The 15,801-nt window shown below is 45.2% G+C and overlaps 1 protein-coding gene across 5 annotated transcripts in view; it reads right to left on the bottom strand.

Moving 5' to 3' along the window:
* SLC25A26 (solute carrier family 25 member 26) overlaps positions 1-15,801 on the bottom strand; it is a 148,553-nt gene that overhangs the window by 121,849 nt on the left and 10,903 nt on the right. For all 5 annotated transcript variants that reach the window (XR_008629710.1, XM_055134218.1, XM_055134217.1 and 2 more), the window contains exon 3: positions 13,342-13,451. Coding sequence is in view for 4 of the 5 variants with exons in the window: in XM_055134218.1 (XP_054990193.1) it covers positions 13,342-13,451 (110 nt within the window). In the remaining variant the exon portion in view is untranslated. The remainder of the gene's footprint in view (positions 1-13,341; positions 13,452-15,801) is intronic.

The following is a 15,801-nucleotide window of genomic DNA, read 5'->3' as shown; positions in this document are numbered from 1 at the left end:
TTAGAAGAGCTGGGGTTGGTAGCAGGCAAGGCCCCTTAGCAACCACTATAGTAACTCCTCAGCTCCCCAATATGAACATTCTATCACTGTCACTGTCATCCCCTTGTTCATCGATTTGCTCAAATGGGTGCCAGTAACATCTTCATTTGTTCCTGTCACATGCTGGTGTAGCCGAATGGTGTCTGCTTGCTCCAGGAACATGAAGAGCATGTTGTTGTCACTGTTTTTGGCACATCAAATACATCACAGGTAGCTTGCCAGGCTACTCCCTCCAAATATTTCAACATAACTTACACAATCACCAATGTCAACCGTTCTCTAATAAACCTAATCAGCAATCTGCAAATAGTCACGTGCTATTAAAATCTAATCCTCTGCATTTCATTGATAACCAACCGGCCATTTAGAAGTTACTGAAGGTCAACGAAACAAGAGGGAACCCCACATCTTCTGATTAGCATCTCCAAGATTCTTTTTCAATGCATATCATGATTGCAGCAATCCCCCCCTTATCTGTAGCCTCACTTCCCACAGTCTCATTGTACAATGAGATACTTCAAGCTGTGCTGCATGCTCGGTAAACGCCCCTCCTGGGAACCCTGCGTCTCCTCTCCTGGCACCACCTGTTAGCACAGAGGGGGCCCGGCCCGGGGAGGCCTGGCAGCTGGACTGCCCACAAACGCCTAAACGCTCAGGGCCCAAATATTTATTGGTTCTCATGGACACCTTTGCTGGGTGGGAGAAGCTTTCCCCGCCCACACTGACAAGGCCAGAGAAGCGTTTCTAAATTTGTACTCCAGGAAATAATCCCTGGATTTTGCTTACCCAGGTCGCCATAGAGAGAAAATTTTTCACTTTGAAATCTTTCCCTTAGGAACTACCTCAAGAGGGGCCAGAGAGACAGTACAGAGTGCAGGACATTTGCCTTGCACACAGCCAACCAAGGTTTCACCCTTGGCACCCTACATGGCCCTCCAAACACTGCCAGGAATAATTCCTGGGTGCAGAGCCAGGAGAAACCCCTAAGCAAAAATTATTTTAAAAACCTCAAGATTTTGTCTCTGCTTTAAAAAGTATCAAGGGGGCTGGAGCGATAGCACAGCAGGTAGAGCGTCTGCCTTGCAGGCGGCCGACCCAGCTTCAATCCCCAGCATCCCATATGGTCCCCCAAGCACAGCAAGGAGTAATTCCTGAGTGCAGAGCCACGAGTAACCCCTGAGTATCGCCAGGTGTGACCTAAAAAGCAAAAAAATAAAATAAAATAAAATAAAAAGTATCAGGGCCAGAGCAATAGTACAGGAGTTAAGGTTTTTGCCATGCACTCAGCCAACCTGGGTTCGAGCTCTGGAAACCCATACAGTCCCCCATGCCCACCAAGTGTGATCCCTGAGCTCCGCGACAGGAGAAAGCCCCAGACACTGCCAGGTATGGTTATACACACACACACACACACACACACACACACACACGTCAACTGCACAAAGTCTGGCACCCCCAGTTGTCAGGAAGTAGAGAGAAATTGAACCACAACCGACAAGCCTAGTGAGTCTTGGCTCTCCCCCTTGCTACAGCCCTCAGTCTAGATAAGCTCGAAAGGCAAAACCCGAAACGAAGGTCCCTTTAAACTACTCAATGGGAGGCCCCCCTTTTTATTTGTTTTGGGGTCACACCTGGCGATGCACAGGGGTTACTCCTGGCTCATGCACTCAGGAATTACTCCTGGCAGTGCTCAGGGGACCATATGGGATGCTGGGAATCAAACCCGGGTCAGCCACGTGCAAGGCAAACGCCCTACCTGCTGTGCTATTGCTCCAGCCCCGGGAGGCCCTTTTAAGCCACAGATTTCTTACTGGACTCAGAAAATCAACTAAGTATGCTATCAATTTAGGATAACACAGTGCACCACATTATTCAAGAATATGGAAAGACGGGCTGGAGTGATAGCACAGCGGGTAGGGCGTTTGCCTTGCACTTGGCCAACCCGGGTTCAAATCCCAGCATCCCATATGGTCCCCTGAGCACCGCCAGGGGTGATTCCTGAGTGCATGAGCCAGGAGTGACCCCTGTGCATTGCTGAGTGTGACCCAAAAAGCAAAAAAAAAAGAAAGAATATGGAAAGACTGTTTTACTTCACCCAATTAGAGAATTACTTCACCCCAACCAAAATTCAGTCCGGTAGTTGGGTCTTACCAAAAACCAGGAAAACTGGATCCCATCAGGTCAACTATGGCCTAACTGGAAGAATCCCTAGCAGGTATCTTAAGCACGTCCACCATTATTAAAACTTAACAGTTGGTAAATTAAACTTTATCATGGCTGCGTACTACATGAAAATATGGCATGCACAGTATGAAGGTAGCACCTCCCTCAGGCTCAGACATCTACCAGAGGTCCTGAGTTAAGGTAGTATCAGCTAATTATGCTTATACAAGAAAATCTATAATATGTTCAACAGAAAATTAATCACACTCAAAGCAAAATTACTTTGCGCTTTGCCAAACAAACTCAATGAAGCAAATGAAAGAAAAGTCTTGACACTGATAATTTTTGAAGGAATAGCTCGCTTGCTTGCCTTATTTCACTTCTTGTGTAATTCCCAAATCCTTTCTAGAAAGCATGATTCCAGATTAAGAATACTAACCATTTAAAATCGAAACTATTGTAACAGTTCATTTGTATGTCAATTCTGCCATCTTCTGGCTATAAATGGAATCACAGGCATAGGTAACCGAACAGCAATTTCTAAATGAGAATTTACTCTTTCAGAGTCTAAACTCTATTCACTCATACAGGAACATAAGTTCATCACACCTTCCTCACTTATAGGGTTCTTCGACTCAAATGCCTAATAATCAGAAAAGATTAAATTTCTCTAAATAGTAGTCTTCTCTTGCCTGATAAAATAATCTAGATTCTAGACAGGAAGCCAACTGTTTTCTCAGTAAAAACAAATATATAATCTTTTAGGTCTTGTTTCTAAGGATTGCTCAGAAAATTTTACAGACTCCAACTCCAAATGGGTTTCTTACTTCTGGACCTTTCCACAAAAGAAATGAGCCATGATTCCATTGGAGGAAACAAAACCCTTGCGATTGGATGCAACAAAATATTTACAGATTTCTACCAATAAAAAGCAGCAGTGATTAATGGTAACTGAATTAATTTCCCACTGATGGTATTTTAAAAAATAACCAAATTTTAAAATTTAGCAATTTTTATAGATTTAAAACAAATTTATTCATAATTTTGAAGATCAGGAGTCCAAAATGGGTCTTACAAGGTAAAAGCAACATATCGGTGTGGTTATTTCTTCTGGAAGCGATGAGTGCACTTATTTCCTTGGTTTTGGAGACAAGCTTTATTCCTCCATCGTCGAGGCAGAAGCAGAGTATCTTAAAAGCACTCTCTCACTCCTGCATGCCTCTTTATAAGAGCCCATGTGATTATACCAGCTCCAGTGAGGTAATGCAAAAATCCTTCCCATCTCCAGATTGTTAACTTAATTATATCTGCAGTGTTAGGGAACATTTCCACAGGTTTCAGCATCTAGAATATCTTTATGAGGTCATTATTTAATTTACCAGAGTAACTGAAAGAAAATTTTAGGACTCTTAAGGAAGCTTGTTCTTATTTTCACCAACCCTGAGTGATCTCAGTTTGTAATACAACCTATGTTAAGTCATTTTCTATCTCCAGTTCCGCATTAGAAATATTACACTAAAAGGCAGAAGACAAAAATGCTTCTGGAAGTACAGAGAGAAGTGGTTGACTAGGAGGCTGAAGTGATAGCACAGCAGGTAGGGCATTTGCCTTGCGCGAGGCAGATCCAGGTTCAGTCCCCAGCATCCCGGAGGGTCTCCAGAGCACCACCAGGAATAATTCCTAAGTGCGGAGCCAGCGGTAACCCCTTAGCATCACTGGGTGTGACACAAAAAGCAAAAATAAGCAAACAAAAAGAAATGGTTGTCTATTCGGTAATCAATATTATGTGGCATTTTAATACCCACAACAAGTCACTAAGCTTTGAATTTTGATTTGCCTTCCAACTAATTCCTTCCCCAAACAATAATTCTTTTAAAACGTGCTACATGTAACCACTTATGTGGCACAGGACTAGAGTTAACACTTTTGGGAACACTTACTTATCAAGTGCTAGGCTGAGTGCTTTGTTAAGTGTTTAGTCACCTAATCCTTGTAAGAGCTGTGAGAGGGGTGTTGTTAGGTTGGATGACACCCTGTTTTTCAAGATAGGGGAAGGTCAACTGAGTGAGGTTATGCAACAGCCACAGACACACAGCAAATACGCAAACAAGTCACAGTTCTACCCTGATCTGAGAAACCTGACAGCTCACGACCCACACACTGCCTCTTGATGAAGCTCAAGATAGGCCCTTAACCAAACATGATGGCCTCTCGGTATCCGTATTTGTACTCCGTATTCGTATTGCAAACCATAACGCCCAAAAGTAGAGAGAGAGTAAGAATGAAATTGTCTGCCACAGAGGCAGGGGGTGGCGGAAGGGATACTAGGGACATTGGTGGTGGAAAATGTGCACTGGTGGAGAGATGGGTGTTTAATCATTTTATGACTGAACTCAATCATGAAAGCTTTGTAACTGTATCTCACGGTGATTCAATTAAAAAAAAAGATAGGCCCCTATTATTTCATAAATGCTTTTTTGAGGTAGGGAAGGCTGGGGCCACACTAGGCAATATTCAAGGCTTCAGTCCTAGTTCCATACTCATGAATCACTCCTAGTGGTACTCAAGAAACCACCATATGTGGTACCAGGGATCAAACTAGGGATCAATTCGAGCTATATGCAAAGCAAGCCGCTTAACTCATGTACTATCTCTCCAGCTCCAAACTTACTATGTTTATAGTCTTCAAGGAGTCTGTTAAAATTACTGTTTCTCAGCACCAACCATGATACTAGATATGTAACAACTTCATCATCATCATCATCATCATCATCATCATCATCCTGTTGATCTTCGATTTTCTTGAGTGGTCTCAGTAATGTCTCCATTCGTCCTAGCCCTGAGATTTTAGAAGTCTCTCTTTACTCGTCTTTCCAATGGTGCCACATTGGAGGCTCTTTTAGGGTCACGGGAATGAGACCCAGCATTGTTACTGGTTTTGGCATATGAATATGTCATGGGGAGTTTGCGACATGGGGGCAGGAAACTCTAGGTGGCTTGCCAGGCTCTCCCAGAGGGAGAACTAGGCCATAAGATGTCGCATGGCCACAAAGCAGCCGCACGCTTCCAGGAGCTTGGTTTTAAGTCTCTAGATGTTGGCCGCTGGTGGGATTACATGGCGCGGGACAGGGGGGGGGGGTGTGGGGGGGGGGTCCCTGGGTGTGACTGCCTAGCTACTAGAAGATGGGGAATCTGTGTGGAAGAGGCCCAGTCCAATCCAAGCAGGCTTGGAGGTCTCAGATCCGGGTCCCACACATCTGGGTTCCTCTGCCGGTACCTTCATGCGTGAAGCTTGTCCCAACGTGTGGAAAGGGGCCTTGAGCATGGCTGTGGCTGGGCTCCAGAGGTCTTCGGCCATGGGAGCTCTACTCGGGGTGGGGAGGGAAGCTGGAGCCCACCCCTTCCGAGAGGCCCTGGGGAAGACAGCCAGGCAAGCAGGCAAGAGACTCTCTGAGTAACAACTCTCAAATAAGAAAGAAGTGTGCCATCAAATTAATCCCCGTGAATCCTAATCACCAGCTAACTCTAGAAAAAATAAGGCTGTGTTAAGTACGAAGCTCAGACTCCCAAATAAGTGGCTATTCCTCCTCCAGGAGTCTGGTCCTTGAAGAAAAGTATTTGGGATTCTTGAATGTAGACGCAATAACTGACCGAGTCACACTCCTGTGGTCGTAGGGGGTTTCTGTAACTGCATCATCCTAGATGAAAATTTTCTCTCTTCCCTCATTCTGTAATAAAGCTGGGCCTAACCTGCCTGTGAACTAATACTTCCCTTAAATATAGGGCCAAGCAAAGCTTCCCCTCCCTCTTGTTCTCTTAACTAAACATATAATCCTTGAAATGCACCGTGCTAGGCCCAGACTCTCCACCACGGACTCTAGTCCTCTCCAGTACACCAGGGCGTGAAAAGCAAGCTCCTGAAACAACACAATCTGAAACAGGGGGCGGAGGGAGTCGTGAGACACTGGCGCAATGATGGTAAAACAGTCCCTGCTCTAGAGCCTTCAGGAGAACCCTCTCTACCCACCAGCCGCTGGAACTCGGGGCACGCCAAGCCCCAAACCTCCCCCTAACTCCAGGCGCTCTCTCCTTCCTCTTCCTCCCCAAAAGCCCCCTCAGTTTGGGGGCCACACCTAGGGTACTCAGGGCTCTCTTCTGGCTCTGCACTCAGGGATCACTCCTGACAGGGAACCACATGGGATGCCGGGGATCAAACCTGGGTCAGCCGCGTGCAAGGCAAACACCCCCCCACTGTGCTACCACTCTTCCGCTTGCATGACATTCTCTCAGGCGCCGGTGCTGTGGCAACTGATGAGCAGGCATGGACTTACTGAACTTAGCTACTGAAGAGGTTAAGCATATGACAAAGACAGAACATGCCAAAGGAGACACACATGTGCTATGGCAGGCTCAGGGGACTCTATGGGGTGCCAGGGACCCAAACCTGGGCTGGTCTGATCCAACCTGCTCTACTACTGCGCTGGCCCCCAGAAGCACTTTAACAGGAATGCAGCTTCGGCACAGAGAGAGCTCACTTGGCTGCAGTGCAAGCTGTGCGTGCTGGAGGCTCGGCCTGCTCCCCAGTACCACCTGTTTCCACAGGGAGTGAACTCTGAGCACTGCCATCCTTCCTTGAACATCTCTTGCGGCCACTTTCCCCTCTGCATCCTCCTGTACTCTAGAACTTGCTTAGTCACGGCCCCACCATTCAGACACATCCACTTCTACACAGCTGTCAAAGACACGGGTACACTCCTCCCCAGAGCAGACGAGGCCTCCCCCGACACCCCCTCCAGAGCACCCGGGGCCCCAGCCATCCCTGTGCTCCATTTCAAACAGGAAGGTGCTTTTTCACAGCTTCAGGACTCCTAGTTACACCGACCAACCTGGCTATCATTGTCTAAACTGTGGCTTCAGGGTCAGCTGGCCTGGCAGGGCTTTCCTGAACGCCTCCACCCACAGCATCTGGACAGAGCAAACCCTCCCTTGCCTCGCTGCAACTTGTGTTTCCCTCAAGACCTTGAACCTCACGTGTTCTTGCAGACTTCCACACTCAGCTCTACCTCCAGACTCAAATCTTAAAAAAATCAGAATCTTGTTTTACCCTCAGTGCCTGGAACACACTAAAAACTTAAGGCCCAAATCCATACTCCAGTTAAGGACAAAAGTAGCAGAGGAAACTAAGGTGAACTGAACCAAAAGATGGCCCTCATCAGTGGGATCAGAGAGGTCCAAGTGAGGGGGAAGGATACAGAAAGGAAAGGCTTTCAGTATGACAATGAAAAGCCGGGTTTGGAGGGGGTCAAAAAAGGACCTCACCATAGTGCTCACGCCAAAGGCCACACCTGGCAACACTCAGGTCTGCAATGGGAGTCTAACAATTTCAGGAGTGGCAGACCTCTGGGGGAGAGGAAAGCATGAAGTGCTGAGGGTCAAACTTGGCACCCTGTGTACATGTCAGGTATGTGTTCTGGCCCTCTGAGCTATATTCCCTGTCCCAACACTGTTGCAGCTGCAAAAATGATTGTGTGTATTTGTGTGTGTAGTTTTAGGGCCACACCTAGTGGTACTTAGGTTCTGGCTCTAAGCTCAGAGACAACTTTTGGCAGGCTCAGAGGTCCACATGGGATGGCAGGGATCAAACCCAGGTTGGCCCAGTGCAAGGCCAATGCCCTATCTGCTGCACTAGCTCTCCGAATGGCAAAGGAGAATTAATCCTCGTTAACTGGTGAGCAGTGTCTCTTGCCCGCACGCCTGGCTGTCTTCCCCGGGGCCCCTCGGAGGGGATGGGCTCCAGCTTCCCTCCCCACCCCGAGCAGAGCTCCCGGCGGCCGAAGACCTCCGGAACCTAGCTGCAGCCATGCTCGAAGTCCCTCTCCACACGTTTGGACAGGCCTCATGCATGAAGGTACCGGCAGAGGAACCCAGGTGTGTGTAATCCCATCAACGGCCAACATCTAGAGAGAGACTTAAAAGCAAGCTCTCAGAAGCATGCGGACGGAAATCGGATGCAAGATATCTTTGGCCTTCTTCTCCCTCTGGGAGAAACTGGCAATCTTCTGAGAGTTTCCTGCCCACATGGGACAGCCTTGCAAGCTTCCCATGGTATATTCATATGCAAAATCCAGTAACAAGCTGGATCTCATTCTCCTGACCCTGAAGAGCCCCCAGTGCAAAATCATTAGGAGGGGCGAGTCGAGATGGACTTTTAAGATCTCAGGGAAAGGACGAAATAAGATGTTAATGAGCACCCCCCGAGAAATCGGTGATTAACAGGATATCGTGATTCGTGATAACTGGTGTGTGCTTCAATATTTAACATGATTAGTTCAAAAGATAAAACACATTTGGAAAATTGCCAACCTTCTATTCCCGTGTAAAGATCAGGACAAATGCTAGATATACCTTTTAAATGCCAGCCTTACCAATTGCTGACACGCCCCCTGAGGAAAGCCCAGCGTGGCGGGCACTCAGCTGTGGTGCTGACAGCACCCGCACCTCACCCTCCAGGGGCCAGGTCAGCAGAGAAATAAATTCAAAGTGTGAATTAGGAGTTGGGGAGATAGTACAGGACTTAAGATACTGGCCTTGGGCTGGAGCGATAGCACAGCAGGTAGGGCATTTGCCTTGCATGCTGCTGACCCAGGTTCGATTCCCAGAATCCCATATGGTCCCCTGAGCACCGCCAGGAGTAATTCCTGAGTGCAAAGCCATGAGTAACCCCTGTGCATCACCAGGTATGACCCCAAAAGGAAAAAAAAAAGATGCTGGCCTTGCCTGCCTCCAAGCCCATTTAATCCCTGACACTGCACAGTCCCTGAAGCACCACAGGGAGTGACAGCCAAGCAGAGAGCTAGGAGTCACTTCAAGCACCGAGGGGTGTGGAGCCGAAGGCCACAAACAGAAACAAGAACATGCGCTCGGGGCCAGAGTTCGGTGGGCACATGCTGTGCATGCAGGAGGCTGGGTCTGTTTCTGAGCCATGCAAGGAATCAACCCATGAGCATTCTGCCAGGATCAGCCCATGGGCACTGCCTGGAAGAAAATATCACTGGATGCTGATACCTAGTGGGGCCCCCAGAGCAGGTTCACTGACCCAGGGAGTGGCTCGGAGAGCTGAACTGTGGACACTTAGCTTCATTTCCAAGGCGCTTCAAAGGCAAGGGCCTCAAAGAAGTCAGACAAGGGAGCAACACTCATTCTAACTGCAAAACCCACCCGACATGCCTGCAAACTTCAAAACTCTGGAACTTACTAAAGCCAGGAATTCTTTGAGTGATGAACAAAAAAGGAATCACACTTCTGATCAGCATGTGAGCAGCGCTGCTCAACTAGACTATCTGATTTGGCACTGTTGAGCCAACACAAAAAAGCACTGTCTACTGGGATATATATTTAAACTTTTGATCATCCTAAGCCAGATCTATTTAAATGTCAGCGGACAGCAGAACCATCGAGGAATCTTGCTTGAAACCAGCCCTTCAGCTACCATCTCTAAAACCTTCATTTCTAACTGCTGCGCGGGCACTGGACATTCATCTATGTCAGAAGGCAAAACACAAAATGATCTCTCAGCTTTCTGAATTCCAAGTCGGCATAGGGCCAGAAAGGGCGATCTACCAGCATCTGTGTGTATAAGAAAATTCATGTGTTGGCCAGGCAGATATCATATTCACAGGGAATACTCTGGGTGGTAAAGAAACTTCAGTGCTCTTTCATTTCTGAACTTAAGGCTAAAAGAAAGGCCCAGGAGAAGTCCTAGTGTAATGCCTTTAAAAGAGAAAAGGGGATTATTCTTCTCTCCCTTCTCATAACACGACACATGCCATAACCATGCCGCCGGACCCTGTGACACACTGTTTCACCTGGTCCTCGTCTCAAGGGACCCAGGCCCAGTAGCCAACAACCTCCAGAATTCAACCACCACCATCACACTTCAGCCAAGCCTCAGCCACGAGTGAACATATTCCTGAACCACTCGACATCTCATATCTCACACCACCCATATTCCAAGAGTAACGCACCACATTTGATGGGGTTTAAAGTAAGAGGCAACCAATCTTAGAGGGAAATTTTTTTTTCACACATATACACACACTATATATACATACATATATATGTACGTATGCACACACACACACACACACACAAGCATACAAGATTCAACCTTTAACAGAATGTTGCTGATCTCTTATAGAAGAGCTTAATGGGCCCTGGGTGAAATACAACAATCTTCACACACTTCCTCTAAGGAAAGTTTTTTGGAGCATTTTCTGCGGTTTTTCATAACAAGCAATACAAAATCAATTATTTCGGTTCCTATTTGAGCTTGGGTTGGGGTTGGGGATAGTAACATCTGAAATATGGCGGTGGGAAGGTGTAAGGGTGGTGGGATTGTTGTCCAAACATTAAATGTAATCAAATATTGTGAACTACTTTATAAATTTTTTTAATTTAAAAAAAAAGAGAAGGGGGAAAAATACAACCTTTGTAATGTTACAGTAGCTACTGCACTAAAGTAAACCTTCCCCAACACTTCTCATCTAATTACAGATTCCTCTTCTCACAGGACTTCTTCAGTGTGTGATGAAAACTGAACTGTGAAATAATTGAGATAGGGATTTAGAGATTTGGTACAGCAAACTTCCTAATAAAAATGGTACAAATGGGACTCTTACAGCTATTGTTATATATTAAATCTTATTTGATTGATTTAACGTATCCCAAATTACAACCATAAGGTAGAAGGTTGCAATTATAGTTTTATTGATTCATCATTAAGTTTTAATCAAGCTACTGCTACAAGTAATGGTTATTATAGCAATATTCTTTTGTTTCTAAGTTTCTATTGTACACTTATAGACAGTCTACAAATATGGATACATTCAGTATCAAAATACTCTATTGTTTTTAAGAAAACTGCCCATAACAATTGTACATCAAAGCAAATGTGTGAAAGATGACGACTGTATCAATTATTTTATCACTATACCTTTTGACTACTAACAATATGTTTTTCTTTTACCTACAAAGATCTGTTTTCTCAAAATTTATGTTTCTGTTACTTTACTGACCTCACTTGTAAGAATCTGAAATTAAATTTTAATGCTCTATGCAAATGGAACAAGTTACTAAAACAAGAAGACAGTGTGTATACTTCTCAAGCATTTATTGAAGAAAAAGTACAAAATAAATTAAGAAGCTTTTGTTTTATTTTTGGTTTGAGGGCCACACCCGGCAGTGCTCTGGAGTTCCTGGAGGGGCCTACCATATGGGGTACCAGCGACTGAATCTGGGTGGGCCACAGGCAGCGCAAGTACCTTATGCACTGTACTATGCCAGCAGCCCCTGCACTCTGACTTTAAGTCATTATGATAAGAAGCCAAATGATCGATACAGCATTGTCTCATTATTTGGTAAATGATTTTTTTGGGTAAGTGAACTAATGATTGGTTCATATTAATAACCCAAGTATCTTGGGGAAAAAAATCAGTAACCTGTAACTGTTAACAGGCAGAGCTTCAATACATATCCAGGAACAATCCTGCCACTGTGTCATTCAAATCTTCCGTGGTCTTTAACATCTGCCTGGTCTTAAGACTATGAGACAGACCTCTCCAGCAAAGGTTACGGTTTCATTCATTTCTCCTTAGACTTCCTGCAAGTTGTGGGCGCTGAAGAGACAGTACAGGGGCGGATGCTGGTTGGATGCCAGCATTGCACCTGGTCCCCTGCACACCTCTAGGAATGACCCCTGAACAAAGAGCAGGAGAGCCCCTGAGCACTGTCAAACATGGCCCATAACAAAAGTTCTGGCAATTTTTGTTTTATATTTGAGGCCTGCCGGGCTCTCCGAGAGGGACAGAGGATTCGAACCCGGGTCAGCTGCGTGCAAGGCAAATGCCCTGCCCGCTGTGCTATTGCCTCTAGACTTAGTTCAGGTGAGGTCAGGGGTTATTATATGGAACTGAACCATTTTAATTGCGAGATCTGGCTAAGCAGGTGATACAGGGCTGTTACTTTGCTGGACAGAAGCTTCAGAGCAGGTGATCAGGAAGGGAAGAAGAATCCAAAATGCCGAAGAGCCAGGACAAACCAGAACTCATGTATGACCAACCTCGATGCTGTGGGGGACCTGATGTGCAAGCAGACACCCTTCACTTCTGAATCAGAACTTAAAGAAGCTGCAGAGGATTCCTGGGAAGCTAGAGAAGCAAGGCCTGGCTGCTGCCCAAGGAACACCGGTAAATGAAGTGTATGGACTGCAGCAGAGTTCAACCTACATGAAACTTCTAAACAAAAACACAAATTCCATCTCACACAAATTTGTGTGTGTGTGTGGCGAGACTAACCTAGAATGACCATCAAATGAGAAGTCTAGAAAACAAAGTCCCAGCTCAGTTATGTTAACTTTATACTAAGACAGGGCACCTGCATAATTAATTTTAATTTTTCTATATAATTATTTTAGACTTATCTCTGGTAAATGGCTGAATTTTTCCTTTCGTCCTATCTAGACTCTCGTAACTATCATGTTTGATTCATTTACATGTACTGGGATTTATCACTTACAAAGACTTGTCTAAAAAATATTAAAAAATAAAAAGGACTTGGCTGAGATGTGATCCCGGGGGCCGTATGTGTGTGGCCTCTCGAAGCTGCACGAGCATGACTCCAAAGGCCAGCTAAACTACTTTTGGTACAGGCAACTCCTTGCAGAAGTGTGGCCCCATGCCTGCCCAGAAGGGGAAAGGTTTTTCTCTCTCTAGCCTTTTCCTTGCAGGGGTGGGAGGGAGGGAGGGGGCGGGCGTGGCGACCGACCGCCATATTATGACGACCACAGATGAGAGTTACAAGCTTGCAGTGGTCCAATATCTGGAAGAAATTTCCCTGGACTAAATTGCTGGGTTTTTTTCGGTTGTGGAATATGGGCACTGGTGAAGGGATGGTTGTTCGAGCATTGTATAACTGAAACTTAAGCCTGAAAGCATTGTAATTTTCCACATGGTGATTCAATTAAATAAATAAATAAATAAATAAAAAGGACTTGTCTCTTAAAATGCAAGTAGTGACTATGGTAAAGATATATGCATGGCTGATCTGCATTTCTGATTTTTACATGCACAACTGGTTACTTACCACTTCTCCAGCCGAGGCAGCCAACATATGCTTCATAGGCACCAAATATGAAGATGAATCAGTGTGCAAAGAACTTTTCACATATTCATAGGTGATAAAAAAAGCAGAAGCTGAAATTTAAAATAAGCCAATCTTTCAAAAGTTAAACACATATTCAAACTTAATATTTAAAAAATCTAAACTCTATTAAGTTATAATGAATAAAGGTAACAGTTAACATATTTTCCCCATCCACTTACAAAACTATTATATGCCCCAAATTTATAAAAAACAAAATTTGTGCCCTGAAGAAGCCTAAGGGCTAATCTGGTATTAACCACTTCAAGTACTAAAGTCAAAACACTTTTGGAATTTTTTTGTTTTTGTTCTTGGGCCGTACCCGGCTGTGTTCAGGGCTTACTCCTGGCTCTGCACTCAAGGGTCACTCCTGACAGATTCAGGAGATCACATGGGCACCAGGGATTGAATAGGGTCAGCAGAGCGCAAGATAGGCACCCTACCAACTATAAACTATTACTCCAACCCTTAAAATCACAACATTTTTAGTGAGCTTTTTATATGGAGTATGAAGCCTTAGGGGGCTGAAAGACAGCCTAGGTGTTAAGGCCTTTTACATGATGTTGACCTAGTCTGAATCCCTAGCAACATATATGGTTCCCAGAGACCGTCAAGGGGTCACTACTGAGCACAGAATCAGGACTAGCCCCTGAGCACTGCCAGATGTGGTCCTAACCTCCTACACACAAGCCACAAAAAAGGGAAAGGATGTAAATTTTTATAATCCAAAATATCTTTGGCCAAGAAAAAATGGTCAAGAAAAATTAACTATGCAGATTTATAAACAAGATGAAACTAAAAACATATACTTTACCCCAATAAACCATGTCTTCCAGAATATTTCATAGCTGATTACACCAGTCACCATGGCTACTTTTTGCTACATCAGCTCCTCAAGGCAATAATCAACTATTTGAGGAAAGAGGAGGGGGTGAGGAGGAGTCTCCCCAGCAGTGCTCGGGGAACTTAGGGGCCACGCTGGCTAATTCTTGGCCAACCAGGCTAGAGGTTCTGAGTAGTATATTGGGGCTGGTGATACTGAGGATCATCCAGGGATGATCAACTTAGGGATGCTCAGAGGCCACCAGGGCAACATCCAGCAGTTCTGGGAGGGGCGTCAAGGGGCTGCACCTGGCAGTGCTCAGGGGACCATATGGGTGGGGGAGGGAGGGCTAAAACTAAACTGTGTTCAGCTGCATTCTCAATTACACAAGAAGTCTAAAGATCTTCCTTGTACTGTATGCAAATTTCACTAGAGATAAGTAAATGGCTCAAACACTGCAAAAGTGTTGAACAAGGTCACACTGTGGTCAAGGAGAATGTAAACAGTGCCAGAACTTAAGAAATCTGGAGCAGTGATTTTCTGAGTAAGAATGTTAAGTATGCGAGTGAGTGCGTGTGTGTGTGTGTGTGTGTGTGTGTGTGTGTGTGTGTGTGTGTGTGAGAGAGAGAGAGAGAGAGAGAGAGAGAGAGAGAGAGAGAGAGAGAGAGAGAGAGAGAGAGAGAGAGAGAGATCACTGCTTGAGTGGTATTTTGGTTTTTGTTTATTTGCTTTTGAGTACTACTCAAAGTATTAGTAAACAATGGAAGTATCTGGGCCAAGCAGATGCATTCTTTGCATGCATCATAGGGACCCCAATTTAGTCCCCAATGCCCCATAGTCCCCAACACTACCAGGTAGAGCCCAGGAGGTCCCTGGAGGGAGGTTCTGGTGGTCACCAGCAGCACAAGATCCAAGTAGCACTGCATTCTTGGGCTCCAGCTCACCAATAACTGACCCAGATGGTTGGATTTGGCCAGCAGTGGCCACCAGTCATCATGAATACTTCTTGGGATCCACCCTCCTCCCATACATACACACACAAAACTGAGTATCTGAAAAAATTGTAATAATTATATTAATTAAAACAAATCGTACAGGGGCTCGAAAGATAGTACAGTAGGTAAGGCACTTGATTTGCATATAGTCAACCCTGGTTTCATCACCAGCACCCCATATGGTCCCTGGAGCCCGACCAGGAGTGGTCCCTGAGCTCAGAGCCAGGAGGAAGCCCTAAATAGAGCTGGGTGTGGCCCCCAAAATTATAAGAATACTGAACATAGAATAAGAGGGCCACACATAATGTGACTTAAAAAAGCAAAGCCAAAAGTAAGTCACTGGAAGGAGATTATCCAAGAGAAAGTCGCTGGTAACCAATTACATCATCCAAGATAGGTCAGGCAGGTGTAATAACCTAAATCCATCTGCTCCACAGAATCTCTAAAGTAGAAGTAATTGCCAGACAGGTTAGCTGGGAAACTACCCAAACTCCTGGATCCTAGCAATCTATAGACTAGTTAAACCTCTGGCGGCAGCAACAGCATCTGTGTTTTAAATTTGTTTTAATTTTCGTTAATGTATTT

This window comes from Sorex araneus, chromosome 4, assembly GCF_027595985.1.
Source record: "Sorex araneus isolate mSorAra2 chromosome 4, mSorAra2.pri, whole genome shotgun sequence".
NCBI classification, from domain to species: Eukaryota; Metazoa; Chordata; class Mammalia; order Eulipotyphla; family Soricidae; genus Sorex; species Sorex araneus.
This window is presented reverse-complemented; position numbering and strand designations above follow the sequence as displayed.